Genomic DNA, 22,182 nt, shown 5'->3' with positions numbered 1-22,182 from the left:
AACCAGATAAGTATCACCGAAAGCCCAAGGAGAAGGTGCTGAGCTGTGCAAACATAAGCGTTTTGACATCAGAGAAGCAGAGGAAAGAAAAACTAGAAAGCAAGTATCTGGGAAGCCGTCGGAGGCTGGAGCCCTTGGAGTTGAGACCAGAGGTTGACAGAGACCCAAGAGGGAAGAACCAGGCAAGGTGTTGGTCTGAGACCTTAAGGAGACTGCCTGTGTGTTGTTTTCTAGCAAACCAAGACAAGCTCATATGATATCAAGTAATCCCATCTGTTAGAGCAAATATGCCACAAAATTCCTGTGGCCAGCGCAATAGAGTCCTCCTTACATGGAGTCACACAGATGTTCCCCTCCAGGCAGGGCCTCAGAACCCAAGCTCCTGTGTGGATTGTCAACACCTGATTCCCCTTCCGGAGACATCTTGCTTTTTTCACTTGATAATGCCTGTGGTAGGTGGCTCTGTAACCACATGCAAGGAAGTGTTCCCCTTGTCTTCAACAGCTACATAGTATTTTTTCCCCAGTTCTATCAAAATATAGTTGGCATTACAGCTGTGTTTAAGTTTAAGCTGTACACCATAAAAAGTTTCACTTAATATATTGTGAAATCATTACCACAATAAGTTTAATTAGCTTCCATCATTTCATAAAGACAATAAGATAAAAAAAGGTCCTCCCTGGTGGTACAAGGGGCTAAGTCTCAGCACTATGAACTATCCATAGACACTGAGGCATGAGTTCTATCCCCGCCAGGGAGCTGACCCACATGGTGAGCAGACCTCTCCTGTCTCACCCACTGCTCCCCTCAGCAGTGTATTTCAGTCAGTCTGCCTGTTCTGTTCCCCACTCTGTCTCTGGTGGGTCCTCTCACCCCCCGCACCTCTGACCTACACCCCAGCTCTTGGATGCATAAATAAATAAATTAGAAGAAAAAGATAATAAGAAAGAGGAAAAAAAAACAACAAGCTATTTGTCCCTTGTGATGAGAATTCTCAGGATCTGCTCTCCTAACTGTCATGTACTTCATATAGCAGGTTAGCGACAGTCAGTGTGCTGTACATTTTACCCTAGTACTTATTTATCTTATAACTGGAAGTTTGCACCTTTTAACCACTGTCCTCCAAATTCTTTTTCCTGCCCCCCACCTCTGGTGATCACAAGTATGATATATTTTCCTTTGAGTTTGTTTTTTTTTTTCAATTAGATTCTTCCATATAAGTGAGATCGTATCATGTTTGTCTTTTTCTGAGTTATATTTCACTTAGCATAATGTCCTCAAGGACCGTCATGTTGCAGATGTAAGAATTTCTTTCGTTCTAGTGGTTCCAATGAGTGAGCAAGAGCGAGAGAGTGAGTGCATGTGTGTGTATTTCACATTTTTATCCATTCGTCTGTTGAATAGTTAGATGGTTTCCATGTCTTGGCACTTGTGAATAATGCTGCAGTAAACAATGGGGTGCAGATAGTTTTTCAAGTTAGCGTTTTTGTTTCCTTTCACTATATTCCCAGATTGCTGGGTCAGAGGGTACTTCCATTTTTAATTTTTTGAGAAACCTCCTTACTGTTTTCCTTCGGCTTATATTGCACTGACAGTGCACAAGAGTTCCCTTTCTCCTAGTTAATACTTGTTATTTCTTGCCTTTTGGTGATATGTTATTCAAACAGGTGTGAGTTTCCTTGTGGTTTTAATTTGCATTTCCCTGATTAGTGATGTTGAGCCTCTTTCCATAGGCCAGTTGGCTGGCTGTATGTTTTCTTTGGAAAAAATGTCTTTATTCCATTTCAAGTTAATTATTGTGAGTGGCATATGATGAGGTCCAGTTTTCTTCTTCTGCATGGGGTTATTCAGTTTTCTAACACCATTTATTGAATATTTATTTTCTAGTGCTTTTATTGCTCATATTTTAAACTTTTAAGTTTGATTATTTTATCTACTTTAGTATAAGGAATAATTTAGAGATCAAATTCATTTCAAAGATGTCACTCAGAGTTCCTAACATCACTCATTGAATAATGCATCTTCTCCCCACCAATATGCAAAGCCATCTTTTCACATACGCCCTTAAATAGTTGAATATTTCTGAACTGTATGCTGCCTCATTGATCTGTCTGTCATATGCCAGCACAAGGTTATTTTGATCACTGTAGCTTCCTTGTAAGTCTGACTCTCTTATACTATCACTTCTCTTAAGCCTGGAAGTGATGAGTTTGCATATGTGCTTTTGAGGGACCCCTCCAGGGGCAGCATGGAAAGTCCTCTATAGAGAGAAGGCAGAGTGTATGAGAGAGCTGGAGTAAACAATGAGGGGGGCCTGGCCAGAGGCCCTGGATGCCTAAGAGGGAGAGCCTGGAGGGAGAGCTGACAGGTTGCTGGGTGGAGATGAGAGTGAGGGAGGAGTAGAAGGCGTTGCTGAGGTTTCTACCCAGTGCTGTCCACCAAGATGGACAAGCCAGGAGTAGCAGTAATTTGGTTCTGTGGAGGGAAGGAGAAATGCACTGGTGTATAGACATTTGCATGCTTAGAAGGCTCCAGGGAGGAGCCTGCGTCCCCGTCAGAGCGCGGCTGTCTGTACGGATACCTGCTGGCTCATTGGATCATTTATTCTAGTTTTTTTTTTTAAAGATTAATTTTTTTTAATTTATTTATGCATACAAGAACTGGGGTGTAGACCAGAGGTGTGTGGGGGTGGTGGTGAGAGGATTCACCAGAGACAGAGTGGGGAACAGAACAGGCAGATTTACTGAAATATACTGTGGAGGGGAGCAGAGGGCGACACAGGAGAGGTCTGCTGCGCCATGTGGGTAGCTCCCTGGCCGGGGATCGAACTCATGCCGCAGTAGCTTGTGATAGCTTGATAGCGCTGGGACTTTAACCCCTGTGCCACCAGGGAGGCCCTATTCTAGTTTGTTTATCTGTGGTGCACACACACACACACACACAGAACAGTTTTCTCACTCTAGTTTTGGGGACCATCTCTCCCCTGTCCATTCTATCTTCTCTGCTTAAGAAATCTTACCTACCGAGTCTCAGTCCAAATCCCATCCTCTGGGCAAGACTTCCAGAATGACACTAGCCTATTTAGCTGTCTTCACACAATCTTTAGTTTAAAGTCAACCATGCATTCGGGACCAAGGTCAACTGGATGTGCTGATGAACTAATGTAACTGAGCCCCCGTGGAGCTGAAGGTCCCCAAAGCAGTCAGTAAAATTTAACACTCAACCTAGATTTCTCCCAGTCTATCTTGGCTCTTTTCTCCCTTCCATGTTTCTTTCAAGCCATTCATTTTCTTGTTCTTTTTTAGTCTTTTCGTTAGGTCCAACTTTCTCTCTTATTGTCCATGGCCTCTTGTCTATGGACTCATTGCCAGGAGCTGACAAATGGAGCTGAGTGGAGCTGACAAAAGCAAAGTATCCTTAGAGTGCAGGCAGGAGAAGCAGGGGGAGAAACTAAGCAAGCAGAATGTAGCTTCTCTTTAGCTGTGGAGGGGAGAGATGTGAACTCTGACATGAATGAATGTCCTCCCACATACTGAGGTCATTTTTGGAGAAGCTCTGAGTTGCTAACTATTTGTGAGTAACAAATAGTCACTCACTTCCTCTAAGAAGATGGACAAATTAACTTTGAAATGCTACAGAACATTTATTTCATTGTTAAGGTCTACTGGGTGGAAAAAGATCAAGTTCGATCTGCTCTCCAAAAAAGTAGTAACTGTCAATTATATCTCAATTTTAAAAACTAATGAAAAAAATAAAGGTATCCTTTGGGGTCAGTGAATAGTGATATTTTAGATATTTGGTTATTTAATCTGCGTTCTGGAATACAGCCTAATGGGAGTTCTTTTTCGTCTGTTTTTTTGTAAACAATGGGTGTTAGCTGGATAGCAACATTTGCACAGCAAGACATTTGACCTCAGAAGCAGAAGGAAAAATGTGGCCCAACCTTGTGCCCAGGCCCTTATCTACACACACACAGAAATTGTGATATCCGCTGGCTCTCATGCCCCCACAGGCAAACAGGTACTCTGGGCAACACCCCACGTGGCTGCCTCTCCAGGGGTAGTGAGGATGCATTCCCAGGTTTAGCCAGCTTTGGAAACAGAATCATCAGGAGGAACTCTCCAAAACTTTCTTCAAGGCAGGGCATGCTGCCCTTGAGTGAGTGGGGCTTCTAGCCCCGCCCCCTTCCAAGTGAGGCAGCCAGCCCCCCTCAGGCAACTCCTAAGATCATAAAAATCTGTTGCCTAGGAATGCAAAAAACATCACCGTCTACTGAATTTAGGTTTGCAGTTGCTCATTAACTGTGTCCTAGGCAAGTCATGTAACCTCTTTGAATCTCAGTTTCCTCACCTCTAAAATGGGCAGAAAGAAAATATCTGCCACTGGTGGTAAGGTTTCAAATAACATAGAACAGTTCTTGGCACCTGGTGACCATTATTCCATCCAGGTGGTGCTGCATCACTCCCAGGAGAACGGGTGAGAGTCTATCCCTCTTCCTCACCCTTGAATCTCCAAAGGGGTCCCTCCCCAAAGCAGCATTGCTCGAAAGGCAGACTCCTCCGGCCTCCCTGGTGGTGCAAGGGCTTAAGAGGTGCAACCTATGAAGCAATCCACAGCCTCTGCAGCAAGAGTTCGATGCCGGGCTGGCCAGGGAGCAACCCACACGGCGCAGCAGACCTCTCCTGTCTTGCCCACTGCCCCCCTCAGCAGTGTATTTCAGTCAGTCTGCCTGTTCTGCTCCCCGCTTTGTCTCTGGTGGATCCTTTCACCCCCCGCATCTCTAGCCTGTACCCCAGCTCTTGCATGCATAAATAAATAAATCTTAAAGAAAAAGAAAGGCAGACTCCTGAGTTACACTGTTATGGCAAAATTCCATTAGGGGACCAGGCAACACTCAGGAAGAGGGAAGATCTTTAAGCCGGCAGGCCCAGAGGAGGTCTTTCTCCAAAGTCTGAGCCCCGAGCAATTAGGCAGCAAAATATTTATTGTCTAAGCAGGGGTGTATGTTGCACTTTGAAGCAAGCAGGGAGTACAGAAGCAGGAGATTTCTAAGCAGTTTTCTGGGTGTAAGTTAGGTGTGTGACCTTGAGAAAGTTTATCAGTTACCCCCTGGAACTTTCAGGCTACATTGAGGCTTTGTCTCAACATAACTTGAGACATTTTCCACTTCAACATTCTGCATTTTAGCCAGGTCCCTAGGTTAATTCCTTTGCACAATGTGGTCTGGGAAACTTAGCTTGTCCAGGCTGGTCCTCGGGCCTGGTGAATCCCACAGGCCTGTATCTCTCTGAAGCAAGCCTCTTCTGACCAACATTCACCCCCAGACATGAAAACTGGCATGTACTATGGGCTTCTTAGGAGCTGTGGGTCATCTCATGGCTCTTCGGGCAATCCTGGGAGGGAAGTGCTCTTCTCTCCATTTTTCAAATGGGGAAACCAACTCTACGAGCTGGAAAATCATATCCCAAAGTGGCCCAGCTACTCTGACAAGGGACCAAGATTCAAACCCAGAGTCATATGAATCCAGAACCCTAATGACAAACATTCTCCCCTTGACCAAACTCCAGCTAGATTTTGCTAAGCCCTCTTCCTGAGGAAGCCTCAACCTTGGCTCCTAAAAACTGCAGACTCTAGCACGGGTGATTTAGTTCCTCCGCTCTTCTCTCCCCGCCTCCCCCCCACCACACACACATACATTAAAAGTCTGGAACAAACAATAACAGTTTCTAGCAGCTCAAGACCCACTCCTAGGGGCCTCCCCCGTGGCCCAGTGGGTTGAGCACAGTGCTGTGAAGCTGTCCTCAGCCTCTGTAGCTCGGGTTCGATTCCCATCCGGCCAGGGCAATACCCACATGGCGCAGCAGACCTCTCCTGTCTCACCCGCTCCTCCCCTCAGCAGTGTTTTCAGTCCTCTCTGCCTGTTCTGTTCCCTGCTCTGTCTCTGGTGAATCCTCTCACCCTCCCACGCCTCTGGCCTGTACCCCAGTTCTTGCATAAATAAATAAATCTTTAATAAAAAAAAAAAGACCCACTCCTAGGATAACTACCGCAAATTGCTTGCCCCCAAAAACTCAAGGTTGCCCAACAAAGCTACCATTGGTTTCAGCCAATACCTCAAGATAAGACCCTGGTTTCCAAGTCTCTGTGGGAGGCTAGGAGTGGAATTTGCATAAACACCAATTGTTAAACACAAGCGGCTTTCACATGGACCAGCCCCTGCTGCCCACATTTTGTAACTTTAGCAGGAAATTTTCTGTCTGAGCCCAGCATTCTGCGTCCCTGCTCGCTCATTCTCTCTTTAAGACGGCCTCCACACAGACGAAAGTTGAGGTCAGTTCATAAGGGGCCCTCTCCCAGTTGTAATTGTTACTGATTAATAGCTGTCCTGACCGTGTTGTTTCTCTTTTGTAAAAAAATATTCATTTATGTGTACAAGAACTGGGGTACAGGCCAGAGGTATGGGAGGGTGAAAGGATTCACCAGAGACAGAGTGGGGAGGAGAACAGGCAGATCTACTGAAACACACTGCTGAGGGGAGCAGTGGGAGAGATAGGAGAGGTCTGTTGCACCCTGTGGGTCAGCTCCCTGGCCAGGGGATTGAACTCAGGTTGTAGAAGTGATAACACTGACAACCCCTAGGCCATCAGGGAGGCCCCCATCATGTTGTTTATCTTTGATGGCTCCTTTGTTATTTTTTTTAAAGATTTATTTATGCATACAAGAACTGGGGTGCAAGCCAGATGAGAGATTTCACCAGAGAGAGGCAGGTGGGGGGAGTTAAGGATGGCTCCTTTGTTATTTATGGGTGCTGATATGATAGAAAATCCCCCAAAGCTGTTTCTCCACTCTGCCATCTTGACGGAAAGAAACTCTATTCCCAGAGTAATTATCAAACAAACATCACAGGTTTGGATCCCCAGGTTGCTGAAGTGTGGGACCTGCCCGACATTCTGCTCTGATGTTCTCTTGCCTTGGTGAGGTCCATGGATGGGGGAGTGTCCAGCCACAGGGCTCTGTGGAGGGCAGTACAAAAGCCAACCCAGATGTCCTGAGATGCTCAGGCAGTGCTTCAGGCCTGGCCTGGCCGGGTTTCACTGTGAAGGCAAAGAGGCAAGTGTGACACAACCCTGGTATCCCCAAGGATCCCCGGGAACTCTTAAGTCCTCCATAATAGACAGGGGCTGTATCCAGGCAGCCACTGGGGATGCTGGAGGGAGTGGTGCAGAGCACTGGCCCGTTCTTTCAGTGAGGCTTCCAGCCTCACTCCACGGCCCTGTCCCAGATGGGTGGCCGGGAATTCAGTCCCTTTCTTTCAGTCTCTCTAGCATTATTGGAACTACCTGACAGTATTTGAAATCAGGGCTTGGGGGAGCACAGCACATTCCAAGGTGCTCCCTAGTCAGGGGATGACCACAGTTGCTATAAGGAAAATGGGGGAGGGTTTGAGGGTGCCATATTTGAGGGCATGAATGCATTCCCCCCCCACAAGAGGTCCATCCTTGATTGACCTCTGAGGACCTGTGGCTGTCACAAGATCACTGGGGAGAGCTCCATGCTATAGAGATCCAACCCCCTGAAGTGTGTACAGCCGCTGGGGATGGAATCCCGCTGGGAGAGGGAACATCGCTGGTATGTCAGGCTCTCATTCTGTTTTCTTTCCCGAGACAGGCTTGGGAAGACAGGTCTAGCCACGCAGGATGGTGCTCCACACATAAAACTCGTCAGGCACCATCATTAACAAACCAGGCTGTGCTGCACCTCCCCCTGCAGTGACCTTTAGGGCTAACCGGCCCTAGGTCCGGCTGGGCAACCAGCGCGCAGGGGAAGAACAGCAAAACCCTACATACTTGCTGCACCTCCCACCGCAGTGATCTTTAGGAATGGCTTTCGCCACCGTCCCTAGGTCCGGCTGGGCAACCAGCACGCGGTGGGAGAACAGCCTGAAGCAGAGGAAGTGCAGCGGAAGTTCCCTGAAAAGGCAGAAGCTTATCAAAAGACAACAACCACCAAGAACCACTACAAGAATGCTAAAAATCTTGTCCCTCTTCCTAGAACTACAAACTTTAATCCCTTATTTGTCTTTCTAAACTGCCTTCTTTCTTCTATAATGGTCATTGCTTGTTATGTAGATCACCTCCCTGATGGTGATAGACTGAGCCCATGAGCAAGCTGATTTCCTTGATAGTCATTCCTGTGCCTTTGGAAAACATATATATACTGGTCACAAACTTAGAGAAAATTACACTCAGATTTTCACTCTTGAAGTGTGTCTGTGTGTCATTTCTTTCGCCGACGCCCTGACCACCCTGCACGCTTCTCTCAACCCTGAGGTGGCCTCATCGTCTACTGCTGTGCTGGTCCGCGGCAGGTGGCGCCCGAACGTGGGGCCCCGACATTTCATTTCATTGAGTCTTCCACCCAAAGAAGAGGTGAGTAACGAAGAGATCGTGTTGGGTAAGCTATCTCCCTTCTTGTGTGTGAGTGTGAATGTGATTCCCTTAAAATACCCTCTTTTAAACAGTCAGGGATAGGATCCTCACTGGAGCGTCCGGAGCTCGCTGATAAAGGATGATCAGTTCAAGATAGTGAGAAGTTTTTCTAAGAGTGAATGCTCGTGGTGCTGTGTGTGTGCGCGAGTGTATGATTACGGCTCCACGGCCTCGTGGCTACGGAGTCTGAGTGGGCTGCACCCGCGATTCCCGTGGAGGAACGTCCTACGGCATAACGGTCATCTGCTCTTCGGAGCAGCCTGGTCCGGGACTTATACGGACAGACCTTCGCTAAGACGCCTCCGCAAGTTCCCGCGAGGGACACGGGCCGGACAGCACAGTTGAAAGAAATCTTTGCTTGAGTGAACAAAAGCACCACGAGACCAAAAACAAAAATCTTTCTCTATCTATATTAAAAAATATGATTGAAACACGAGGTATTAAAGAAAATAAGAAAGCTCTACTGCAACTTTATAAATTTATATTACGGGTATGCCCGTGGTTTCCAGAAGAAGGTAGTTTGTCACTGGAAACTTGGAAGAAAGTAGGAAAAGAAGTGAAAGAGTTTTATGCCCTTCATGGACCATCTCAGGTTCCCAGGCTTTATCCTTGTGGGTACAAATTAGAGATTTGTTGATTGATGCCACTGAGGCAGAATTGTGGGAAGGCCAACAGAATGAAGTTCAGGATAATCCTAAAATCAATAATGATCTAAACACGTCATTATTCACTCAAGCCTCTGCTCCCGTATCAAAAGAATCCCTTTCCCAGTCAGAGAATGAGTTTAATGATCATGAATATACTGAAATGCTAGATAAATTAACTTTCAAAAATGATAAACCCTCCCGCCCACCCTCTAACCTTTTTCCAGTTGTTACCAAACCTAAAATTGCATTACATAATAATCCTAAGCATATCAAAGCCCATCAAGGGCCCCTAGGTGGCATTTTAGGATCAGCAAGAAAGGCCAGTAAGGAGATTTTTCATTTACTTTTCCCGTTGCCGGACCTCCGGCTTTGTCTCGCGCTGATTAAGGCCCTGCATGGGAGGCCATCCCCATAAAAACTCTTAAAAAATTACAGTTAGCTGTTCAGGCAACAGGTCATAACTCCCCTTATATTTATCAAATTATTGACATGTTATCAGCCACCTGGATGACCCCTTATGACTGGCATAATCTTGCCAAGGCTGTTCTTCCTTCAGCAATGTATGTATTATTTCACATGGAATATGAGGACCAAGTACATGCCTTCCTTAAGAATCATGATGAGGTTAGGGCTGAGAAAATTTCCCTTTCTATGTTCATGGGAACAGACAAATATGCTTGAAAGGTCCATGCAGCAGGCCGGAATGCAGGAGCCAACCAGGAAGCCCACCTGGGGGGCAGGAATGCGGATACCTGCCTGGAGGACTCAGACAATGCGCCTCCCCCCTCCCACTACGAGTCTCATCTCAGACAAAGAACCTCTACCTGCCCTACAAACTAGAACCTCTACCTGCCCTACAAACTTTTCCCGCCTTACGAGCCCAACTACCCACCTGACCTCTCCTCACCCTATAAAACCCTGCTTCCCCCTAACAACGGGCGCAGCTTCACTGACCCCCACCTTGGGTCTGTGAGGTCCGCCCGGGGCTCAATAAACTCCCCCCCCCCCCCTTGAGAAATGTAGCCTGGCTCTCCTTGTCTTTACCGCGCCGAACCTTTCAATGCTGAGGTACGCAGACAAGCTGCCCTTCCAAAAGAAGTCCTAGTTGAAATTAATAAACTAGCAGTTGCCTCATGGAAAAATCTTCCTTCACCTGAGTACAAACCCACTAATCTCACTGATATACACCAACGCCAGGATAAAATGTGCCAGGATTTTGTGGCTAGATTAGAAACTGCTCTGGATAAGGTTCTTCCATCCTCCAGAGCACGAGATTTATTGTTTAAACAACTTGCATGGGAAAATGCTAATTCCCTCTGTAAAGAACTAATTAGACCTATAAGAAAAACTGGTATGCTTCAACATTACATTAAAGTTTGCTTAAATGCTTCCCCCGCGGCACTAGATCAAGGGCCTGTAAAAAATAAATAAATAAATAAACAAACAAACAAACAAATAAATAAATTAAAAACTCAAAAACTTATGGCTGTCTGTATCCCTAAATAACATCAAAGAGGACTCAGCTGACAGCCCCGTGTTAATAAAACAATTGCCTAAACAGATAGGTCGTTTTTGCCTGGCTGGAGGCAAAATGAAATATGCAAAACAAAAGGTAAAATAAAAAATAGCCTGCAGTATTACAGAAAGTGATCAGGATTCTTGGGATAGTAAAATTGTTTTTCAAAAGCCAAAAGTTGATTCTAGAGCCAATGCTGACCTCTTTGCAGAGGCATCGGTTCCCAATTATGAGACCATTCCAAAATCCAGCCCAAATTTCCAGCTCGGACTTGGCTAAAATTGTTGAGATAAAAATAAAAACTCAAAAACAAATAAAAGATAATGTGCCATAATCTTAAATAAAACAAAACAAAACAAAAATGCTCCAATCTTTTCCTGTTAATTATTTTGGGAGGAGGCTAGGTTCCCCCCCATGAAGTTTTGCCATTTGTTTCTTTAAAAATAAATAAATAAATAAATAAATAAATAAATAAATAAATAAATAAATAAATAAGGCATTTATAAATAATAGTATTCAAAGTTCATTCACAATTGTTAAAGTAATTTAAAAAATGGTTAAATATGAATGTATGAGACTATATGACTTTAATCTAAATAAAAGGTTTTTATTAAAATAGTATGAACCCACTGCAGTGGGCTGGTGGAGGCTGCCCTTGATCTCAACAAGCAGCTGCCTGGACTTTTTCTCCAGTGTTGGGATCACTGACAGGTCTCTACTACCTAACTGCTGTGGAGGACTGAACCTTTCTATTATCCACCTTAAATAACTATTTTGGTTCATTCTACAAATTAAAAAAAAAAAAGTTCCATTTCCCTGTGTTTCACTGATTTTAAAGTCTAAATTGTCTTAGGCAAAAACTGTTGAGTTACTTTTGACCTGCTAACAACCTATACAAAATGCTTATTGGTTGAATAAAAGCTTTTAATTTTACTTATTGGACCTGTAAAAGATGAAGTTTCTTGTTAAAACAAACTAACCTGGTAAAACATAAAGTGATGATACAGACATTTTTGAGCTAAATTCTAAACCTCAAATTTTACAGGCAGACTGTAAAAAATTTACCTCTTCTGTTCTCAAGATAACAGTGTACTTTTATGTTTTAAAATATGACCGTTCCCAGTGAGATAATATGTTAACAACCTAAAGCCATATAATCATTTCTTAAAAATGTATACTCCAAAAATATTTTCTTATCAAAAAAAAAAAATTAGTAAAAACTGCCGTGACTACTGTGTCTCGACCCCAAGGTCTTTGGTAATAATTAAGAGTAGACACTTATTCTGTGTACAGATTTTAGCTGTTGACTCATTAAAAACCTCAGTATCTTCACACATTGCTAAAATAACTGTTTCAAAATATATACACATGGCCAAAATTTTAAATGTTATCAAGAGATCTCTGTATCTGTTTGTCTGTCTTTGTGTTTGTTTTGTTTTTTACCTCCGGAGGACTAATTACAAATGGCGCCTTTATAAATTATCATAAAACAAATCTTAAAGATCTTAATCAAACAATTTTTTAATAAACAAAAACTAGTTTACATTTTATAATATAATTCAAAGTATATATGCCTTAAAGTTATGAATACTTTATTTAAATGTGTTTATTTCAAAAAGAAATTTCTGGTATAAAAGGTACTTTTGTCCTTCCTACTGAGTCACATGTATGTGCAAAATGTACATAGTATCTATATGGTGCTCTGATTTTTTGTTTGTTTGTTTTTATTAATTTGCCTAATTGCTTCTTTATTAGCTAGCCTAGAAAAACCTAGGTATGTGCCATTATGTTATTAATAGCCATGCAAAATGGAATTCCAGTCATAACAGAAACTAAAACTACAACTAAACTTTCAGGTTTACTTTTTGAACCTATTTGTGAAACCTAAAAATTCTAATGTCATATTACCTTGTGTGTTCACATTTAAGTCATCTAGTACAAACAACAGTATTATAATGCCTTACTGTTAGTGAAAGATGTGACAATCCTAAATCGATGTAATGTAAAATGTGTGTTTACAAAGAAAAACATGTATTAAAAATAGATATTTTAATGGTCCTAAAAGTAAAGTGATAAGTGAAAGCAAATGTTGAAGGTCTAAAACAATTAAAAAGTAACAAGGCTAAGGAAAGTGTTAAAAATCTCAAAGAAATTTTACAAAAAACAAATTGTGTATACTCAAACGATTTATATTATTTTAGTATTTTGGGAACACATTAGCTAAAATAATTTTTGGTTAATAATAACTGAGTTTTAATCTAATGGGTTGTTTCAAAACATGTACTTATACACTAACATTGGGTATAATCTTGGCTCTTGTCTAGGTTAATGATTTTGGGTACATAATGTCTTCTAGTGTCTGAAAAACTAAGATTTTTGAGATGACAATTAAAGGTTATGATTTGATTGTCAATATTATACTCAGGGCTAGAATTTTTATAAAAAATTAAATATGGTTGTTTTTGCTGCTTTCTAAGTATTTATGACACAGCGTCCCAAAAATCTAAATTAAAGTAAAATTTGGTAGCCTGTCATTTAACCAATTAAAGGAAATTTTGTGGAACCTCAGCAGAGCTTTAGAGATACTCCACAAACTTTCTCCTTTTCCTCCTGGGAAGGACATTAGATAATTTTATCCTATCTGGTTTACCTGGTAAAGTTACACTACAAGGAAACCACTGTCACTTGAAAAAATGGTAAAACTCTAATATGTACAAAAATGTTAACATTGGTTTTCTAAAACAAAATCTTTCAATACCTGATATATGTAAATTGTCAATGATTATTGTTGCCTTGCAATATTATATACTTCAATGATTTAATGTCTGCAGCACTTGTTTCTACACAATATAAGAAGAAAAGGCCTCAATTGATTCAAAATGATAAACTTTTGAGAGTAAAAATCTTTCTACAAAGGACTGTATAGACTGTTGGATATAAACCTGATTTTTACTGTTTTGTTTGGCATAACATTGAAAATGTTTTTACATTTTGCCTTAATTCAACAAAGTTTTCTTGTTTTGACTGACCACACTCTACAGCAATGTTATATATATATGTATATTTTTCTTTTTCTAGCAGAGCTAATCTTTTGTGCGGCTTTGAGTACAATTCTTCCAGGGAGTTGACATAGAGCTAAACTAAAATGTGGAGAAACTGCTGCTTTGTTCGTAGGGTTCCAGACACCTCTGAAAATGATGAGAAAGTTTGCCTCCATTGGCAGAACTGAATAACCCGGTTCCCTGAACAGAAAGCTCTGTCATAAAGCCTGAACTCTTTCGTCTTTTCGCTGCCTTTGATGTACACTTCAAACAACCTGGACAGGACACCACTAAGATCCCAGTGCGTGCCTACGTTGGATACCCCTTCGCTATACTTCTGGGGAATGCCTCAGCTACACGCATTCAATCGCATGGGACTTCTTACTCCATTCATTGTTCCAGTTGCATTGTTACTAATTATATTATCCCCTCTCTTGTTCGTCTATATCCTGTGGCGGTCTTGCTCAAAAGACCCTCCTATGTTATGTTACCTGTTGATTAACATGATATGCCTTGGTATGATAATATTGCCATGCAAGTTTTAGATGAGGTACATGCTCTTCTTCGTCCTAAACGTTTTATTGCTACCCTTATTCCTCTGTTGCTTTAATTCAGGAAGCTAAGACAGCTTCTTTTGTAAATGACCTTACCAAAAACGTGTCCATGGCGCTCGCAATACAGCAGGACATTGATTATAAGTTAGAAAGAAAGTTAAATGCTCTGGAAGAAATTGTTATTGCTATTGGCAATGAGGTTCAACTTCTCAAACAACAACTGTCTACTTGTTGCCATGTTCAGTTTCGTTTCATTTGTGTTACGCCTTTACATTATAACTCTTCCTTACATTGGAATCTTACCAAACATCACCTATTAGGCATCTGGCAAGACAATGACCTTTCTCATGACCTTTCGTCTCTCCAAGCTGAAATTTCTGCTGTCACTAAGTCTCATCTGCACACTTCACTCTCTTCCTTTGCTCATTCTCTAGCTTCCACTCTCCAATCTTTGACTCCTACTCACTGGTATCATCTCATTCTCTCCTTTATTGTTCTTTCCCTACTCGTCCTGTTCCTTTGTTTACTCCTTCCCCTCTGCCCGCTTACTTCACAGGTCCATTCATCATCTTCAACGAGATATGTACGCCTTCCAGCTCCCTTCTAAAAACAAAGGGGGACCTGCTGCACCTTCCCCTGCAGTGACCTTTAGGGCTAACCGGCCCTAGGTCCGGCTGGGCAACCAGCGCGCAGGGGAAGAACAGCAAAACCCTACATACTTGCTGCACCTCCCACCGCAGTGATCTTTAGGAATGGCTTTCGCCACGGTCCCTAGATCCGGCTGGGCAACCAGCACGCGGTGGGAGAACAGCCTGAAGCAGAGGAAGTGCAGCGGAAGTTCCCTGAAAAGGCAGAAGCTTATCAAAAGACAACGACCACCAAGAACCGAACCACTACAAGAATGCTAAAAATCTTATCCCTCTTCCTAGAACTACAAACTTTAATCCCTTATTTGTCTTTCTAAACTGCCTTCTTTCTTCTATAATGGTCATTGCTTGTTATGTAGATCACCTCCCTGATGGTGATAGACTGAGCCCATGAGCAAGCTGATTTCCTTGATATTCATTCCTGTGCTTTTGGAAAACATATATATACTGGTCACAAACTTAGAGAAAATTACACTCAGATTTTCACTCTTGAAGTGTGTCTGTTTGTCATTTCTTTCGCCGACGCCCTGACCACCCTGCACGCTTCTCTCAACCCTGAGGTGGCCTCATCGTCTACTGCTGTGCTGGTCTGCGGCAAGGCTGCTCACACCCACACGAGCGTGCGCACGCACACACATACGGGTGCACAGCACGCATGCACAAGTGGGGCACAATGATGAGGGGCAGACGTAGTGCCTACTCACACCACATTTGTGCCATCAGAAATGCCAGTTGTTTGCTGAAGGCAGAGAGATTATGACCTCGTTAAGTTTCTTTTGATTTTATGGGTCCTTTGCTCATATCTTCTTAAAGTCCTGCTCCCCACCCTTCTTTTCTAAAAAGGTCTTGTAGGAGGTTCTTTGGCACTCTCTGCCATGTTGGGGACTGGCTCTGATCCTCCTTTATTCCTTCTTTGTTCAGGTAAATTTTGGACTCAAGTCATGTCACACCATTACCTACCTACACACAGTGCGTTGTCACGTTTAGAACTATCACACGGCTTCTCGGCCTTTTGGCTAAGCTCAAGTGTAGAGTCAGTGCCAATCCTGACTGAGGCCCTGCGTGACTGGCACTTCCCACTCTCTGGGCTGCTCCCCAGAGTCTCTGCATTTGCAGCTCCTTCTTCTGGAGTGCCCTGGTCTGTTCTGTCTTTCGGGTCTGGCTCAAGTGCCTCTTCTGAAAGTGCCTCCTGCGTCGACTCCCTGACCCGCCCAGCAGTGCCCACCAACCACCTGCTGGTCTTGGGCACTCAGAGACATGCTCACTGGAGAGGTGAGCAACTTGAGAATACAGCTTGGCCTGTTTTGTTTACTCGCACATTCCCCAAGGCCTAGACCTTGCCAGGCCTAGGGCTGGGCTGCAGCTGGCAGTGGTGAGTGGGGATATTTCACAGAACCAGAGCCCCTGAGTGAGGGGCTGCTGGAGGCCACGGCTCAGTGACCTGCCATTTTCTAGGCATCTGTAGCAGAGCTTCTGAGGGAGACGTGGGGTTACCCCACAGCCCAGCTTCTATTTTCATCCAGCAGCTGTGCTATTGAACAACCCAGGTTAACCTCAGAGGCCACGAGAGAAATTCTAAGAGCCACGTGATAAGCCAGGCTCCTGGCCAAGGCTTCCTTTCAAAAAACCTCCTCCCTCCTGAGGCCGCTGTGAGAGCTTGTTGTTTGCCAGTGTGGCTGCGGGGTGACAGCTGTTCGTTTGGGGGTTTGGATTTAACCTTTCATGGGCAACCAACAGTGAGGTAGAATAGGGCCTGTCTCCCCACCCCGCTGGCGCAAGGCCCCCACCACCCTCTCGTGCCCAGAAAGCACTGAGGGCACAGGGCCCCGGTGGCAGCAGGTGGGCATCGGGCAAGTCAGTTCCACACAGAGGTCAAGTCTGAAATGCAGCTGACAAGGGAGCTGATTCCTGCCCATCTGGCCCGCCCTGAAATGGGCAGCCACTGGTCATAGCATCACAAGGGATGAACTTAGCAGCCCGGCCCCAACAGAGGGTGGCTTCTCTCCGCTTGCCGCCTGGACCCGTGGGGTACCCGTTTCTTGAAGAACTCAGGTCGCAAGTGAGGGAGCACTTTCACCTAGCCCCAAGATCGCTTTGCTCTCCAAGGGCAATGGCATCTGCCTCGCTGCCCCTCCACCGGCCAGCCCGAGGCTAGAGAGCGGAGGGAGCAGCTGGACACTGCGGGGGCCTCGCACACCAGAAAGTCTGAGGCCTTTGGGGACCCGAGCAGTGGAGAGGCGGCTGATTCGGGGTGTCTGCATCTACCCCACCCTGCCGCACCCTGAATACAAATGCATGTACCTGGCAAGATCCCCTGTAAACACAGGTGTGAGGCGGCAAGTGACGCACAGAGGGCTGACATGTGACCCTTTATTCTCAATTCCCTTTGTGTGACCTAGGAAGTTCACCATCTCCAAGGTGTACGTTCTGATTCTCTTGTGTCCCCAAAGCCCATTTCCAAAACAGCATCAGTGTTCTGTGTTGTAAACATTCAAGTGAAGAAAAGAGATGTGATGGCGGCAGTATGTTGGTTTCATTTCATTTTCCCAGGAGCTCTATTTGGGTGTTTAGGTCACAACCCGTCACGGCCACCCCTCTGCTTTCTGGGGGAGCCCCAAGGGGCAGCAAGCAAAGGCGCACCGCCCAGCGAGGGTAGTCATGTTCAGCCGGATTCCCACAGCCTCTCACACCGCAGCCCATGGAGGGTCACCGAGAGGCTGAAGACCAGCTTTCGGGCTCTGGACGAAACCCACTCAACCCCTGGCCGATCCCCTGCCTCCTTGCCTGAAACAGCAACCTCAAGGCAGCGCACAGAGATGTCTCCCGTGAGAACCCAAAAAGGCTGGGTTCACACACTGTCTCAGAAGGGAGCAGGGTACCTCAGGCAGGGCACACCCACCAGGTCTCTCAAAGCGGATCATTTAAAGTTCTGGGTGCAGCCAGGTGGGCAGTGATATTGGCTCCCACACTCCTGCAGGTCTAAATGCGGTGCCTCAACTCCATCTTGGCCACTGTGGCCCGGTGCACCTCGTCAGGGCCATTGGCAAAGCGCAATGCTCGGGCCCAGCCGAAAAACTGGGCCAGCGGGTAGTCGCTGCTCAGCCCTGCTGCTCCAAAGGCCTAGAAGACACAGGGCAGGGGGAGGAGGTCCTGGTGAGCCTCAGCCCTGAGAGCCCGGACTGAGGGCCTGCTCGAAATGGCTCAGAGCAGCCATCTTCCCCGTGTTCCCTGACACCAGCGTGATAATTAATGTTCTGGAAGATTCCAGGTGGTTTCACACTTGCTGTTCCATGGATGCCAGACTCCCCATGTTTGCACTGCAAAGTGACACGCTGCTAGAAAATCTCTATGTTGGGGCTTGGTGGTTAGATTTGGAAGGGAGACATGTGGCCATGCTTCAGAGGCCGGGCTCTGGTGTAATAAGGCCCTAGATTCCCATAAGTGCAAGCGAGCCCACTTGGGTGGACAAGTCACATCACTGTGCTGTGTCTCTGTTTCCTCGTAGTCAGCAAGGTGGTAGGAGCAGGAAAAGGAAAATCACAGGGGCCCTGAGTGAGTGACCAAGGGCGGCTGAGTTTACAGGAGGCTGGGCAGCCTAAGCGGGACATGGGGCAGGATTCTGCATCTGTTGTAAATGGTTCAGACAAACCACAGTCTGCTCACCTGAATAGCACGATCAATCACGCGGTAGGCCATGGACGGGGCCACCATTTTAATCATGGCAATGTCTAAAGCTGCAGCCTGAAAGGAAGAGGAAAAGATGTGTTTAGGAGGACAGGACACTCGGGAGAAAAACCAGTTTCGCCGGGAGGAGTAGAAACAGCAGCTCAGAACAGAGGCCTGAGGTCCTGCTGGACCACAAGCTCCATGAGGTGGTCCCTACCTGATCCGTAGGAGGTGCCCGGAACCTAGGGGGTGGAGGGCACAATGGTGGTGACCATGAGGTGACCCAGGACACATGAGGTCTGAGCAAGAGCCTGGGCAAGGACATGAGCATCACCAGCACATACAGAGGCTGAGAGGGCTGTGGCCTGAGCTTCGCTGGGGTTCACATCTAACAAGGTCTCCAACCCAACAGTGAACCAAGGTGAACCGGAACTCTGGGGACCAAGCCTCAAGCATCTGCCTGGGCCAGACATTCCAGTGAGGCTCCCAAGAGCCTCCCCCACATCCACTACTAGAGTGCCAAGAACCTGGAAGTTGAGCCTGGATAGCCTCCCATTAGTGAGGCCTCTCAGTCGAGGGGCAAAGGCAGCGCCATGGAGAGCTGGAGGCAGCAGGGGTCAGCATGGCGTCATGCCTGACTGTGAGAAGAGCCCAAAAAGGCCTGTTTAAGGAATAATGTCCAGTGAAAATAAAGCTGCTCTTTTGACTAATTCCCTTGCTTACTCTCAGTTTGCCTGACAGCTGTACCAGGGCCTGAAAGATCAAACTGGAGTGGAGCTGAGGCCGGGGCCCCAACAGGCCTGTCTTGGACCCAGAATTCAGCGGTTCAGTAATACAGAAGGTTCAGGCCTCTTTTACTGTACATTTTCCACTTTTGAAAAGCTGCCCAAACAGTCCCAAGTAGAACTGAAGCAAAGTTTCCAAAGTCAAGGAGCCAAGCTCTTTCTCCCTGGCTTGCTTAGTGGAGAGGAAACAGCGCGTGGGAGAGATTCCTGGGATGGATTCCTTCTCCAGCCCTCAGGACCTCCCAGGGGCACAGTCCAGACACTCACCATCTTCCCACTCACTGTACTCCTGATGCCCCTTCAAGCAGCCCCTTGGGTCCCACCTTATTTCCGGCCATATCCATGAGGTGGGCCGCCTTCAGCACCAGCAGCCGGGCCTGCTCAATCTCCACGCGTGACAGGGCGATGTCTGCCAGGAGTGTGCCCTGCTCCACCAAGGGCTTCCCGAAGGCCACACGGGACTTCACCTGTGGACAGGGGGCACATGCGAGCGGCCTGGGGGCAGTGCGCTGCAGAGGAGCTTCACGGAAGCCACACAGGAGAGGGCAGGAAGAGAGGGAGAGTGAAAGCAGGAGCGTGTGGCCCATCTGCCTGTTTGCCAGCTCTCCAGCCACAAGCCGGTCCGGGAGAAGCTCCAGCAGCTGAGATTTGTGTGCACTGCAGAGCTGGCTGCACAAATCACTTCCAGGAACCCTTTTACTAGGTGATTCAGCCCCTCAGCCCAGGTGCAGCTGCCAGGCAGGATAGTTCTGTCTGAGCTGAGCTGGCATCTCAGCCAGGGCTACTCTGGGAATGAGCAGGGACCGCAGGTGCCGCCAACAGGCAGGGGAGGGCGCCCTCTGCCGACTGCATAGGCCCAGCCTCCACCGGGCCCCCTCAGGGGCAGCAGCCGCGTACCAGCGCTCCCTTGTGGCAACTGCCAGTGCAACAGGGATTCTAGAGTCCTTGAAAGTCATGGGGGTATAATCACAGAAGATTATAAAGCAATCTTTTTGTTGTTTTTATAAACTAATATCTTATGGCATAAAAGTACCAATTTTCAGACAAAAAATAACCCAAACATCTGGTATACCATCATCTGATCCCTTACAGTTAATATTTGGGGAGTATCCTTCTAGACTTCTTGTATGTGTGTCTACCTATGTGTGTGTGTTTTTAAAAAGATTTATTTACTTATGCATACAAGAACTGGGGTACAGGCCAGAGATGCGGGTTGAGAGGATCCACCAGAGACAGAGTGGGGAGCAGAACAGGCAGACTGACTGAAATTCACTGCTGAGGGGAGCAGTGGGGAGACAGATAGCTTCATAGTGCTGTGCTTAACCCCGTGCGCCATCAGGGAGGCCCCCTATGTGTTTTTTGTTTGTTTTTTTTTTACAAAAACGGAGTTCTATATGGAGCCGGCTTCCCCCCCCCCCCCCCATTTAAGAGTGTATAGTGAACAGCTCTCTAATTTAAGAAATAGATTTCAGCAGCATGACTTTGGAATTTCATCACATGCCCGTACCAGGCATATCAGACAAGGCTTCAGGTTCACAGGCTGTTCCCAGCATCTTGCTATAAAGTCCGCGTGGCCATGCACCTCCTAGCATCAGCTCTTCTGCAGGCTCCTAATTATTCCCCAGTGACCAAGTCCTGAGAGCTGCCCTGTCAACACCTCGCACCTCCTGGAGGCTTCTGACACCCTGGCCCCATAGCAGGGAGGCTGGTCTGAGCTTCAGTGTGGGATGGGGCTGAGTGCGACACCTGAGCCCTCACTGAGGAGCATTTGATTTTCAAAGAAGTGGTCTGTCTCAGCTCAAAAGAATGTAAACACGGCAACTTTGCCCAGAAATCCAAAAGCGCTGAACCACCCCCATTCTTTGTAGAGTGTCTTGGGAGATGTTTGTCTGAGCTCAAGGGTCTGCAATAGCTCTCCTTTGCGTGGGTGTCAACTTTTGAGAGGGCCACAGCTGAATGAGGCGGTCGGACATGCTGGGGGAGGAGCGTGGTACAGGGCTAGAAGCAGAACCCCAGAGACAAAAGCCACCGCCGGGGGTTCTCCTTGGTAGGTTTTGAAGGATGAACCGCCAGCGGGAAAGGCCTTGGTGGTCCGGGACCTTCTGGATCTGGGAACCTTGCCCTCTGCTGCCACAGAGCCTGGCCTTTCCCTTCTGGGGGCCCATTCTGCTCGGAATTTCAAACTTCAGCAAGCAGCAGATGCAAAGCAACGATAGAGTCGGTTTCTTGGTTTCTCGGCAAGAACATCACCTCGCTGCCCTGCTAAGGCCGCGCCCGGGAAACCGTTAGGATTTGAGGTGACAGACAGGTGGCCGGGGCAGAGCCGCGCCGGGGAGCACTCACGCGCGCCTTCATGAGCGCCAGGGCCCTCTCCGAGTACCCGATCAGCCGCATGCAGTGATGGACCCGGCCAGGACCCAGTCTGCCCTGGGCGATCTCAAAGCCTCGGCCGGGGCCCAGGACCATGTTCTCCATGGGCACACGCACTTGCTCAAAGAGGACCTCGCCATGGCCACCTGAAAGACCCAAAGGGTTCCTCCTGAGCCCCCGCCTTCCCCCCTCCTAGGTGTCTTACCGTTGCCTGGGCTCGGGTCACACGCGGGCGGTATTCCTGCTCGTTACTCGGGCCTCTAGCAGGGACGTGGCGAGGGGGAAGGGCACAGAAGGAGCGTCTTAAAAGTGGGAAATAAAGCATGGCTTTCCAATGTCCAGTGAACATTCTGCCGCTGCTTTCATAAAGTTAGACTCTCCCTTAAGCTGCAGCTCCCTGGTGGCCCGCGCCTGTAACAAAGCCGTGACCCTGTGGAAATGCTGAGAGTGAAAATGTGGACGTCCTC

General features: G+C 46.6%; 1 protein-coding gene across 1 annotated transcript in view; it reads right to left on the bottom strand.

Annotated features, from left to right (window-relative positions):
* Positions 1–17,873: 17,873 nt before the first annotated feature.
* ACAD10 (acyl-CoA dehydrogenase family member 10) overlaps positions 17,874–22,182 on the bottom strand; it is a gene marked incomplete at both ends in the record, with an annotated part of 33,663 nt that continues 29,354 nt past the window's right edge. Inside the window, 4 exons of the mRNA XM_084253691.1 lie at positions 17,874–18,014; positions 18,558–18,635; positions 19,669–19,812; positions 21,689–21,861. Of these exons, the coding sequence (XP_084109817.1) occupies positions 17,874–18,014; positions 18,558–18,635; positions 19,669–19,812; positions 21,689–21,861 (536 nt within the window). The remainder of the gene's footprint in view (positions 18,015–18,557; positions 18,636–19,668; positions 19,813–21,688; positions 21,862–22,182) is intronic.

The sequence above is a fragment of the Talpa europaea genome (assembly GCF_964194135.1).
Source record: "Talpa europaea genome assembly, chromosome: 14".
NCBI classification, from domain to species: domain Eukaryota; kingdom Metazoa; phylum Chordata; class Mammalia; order Eulipotyphla; family Talpidae; genus Talpa; species Talpa europaea.
This window is presented reverse-complemented; position numbering and strand designations above follow the sequence as displayed.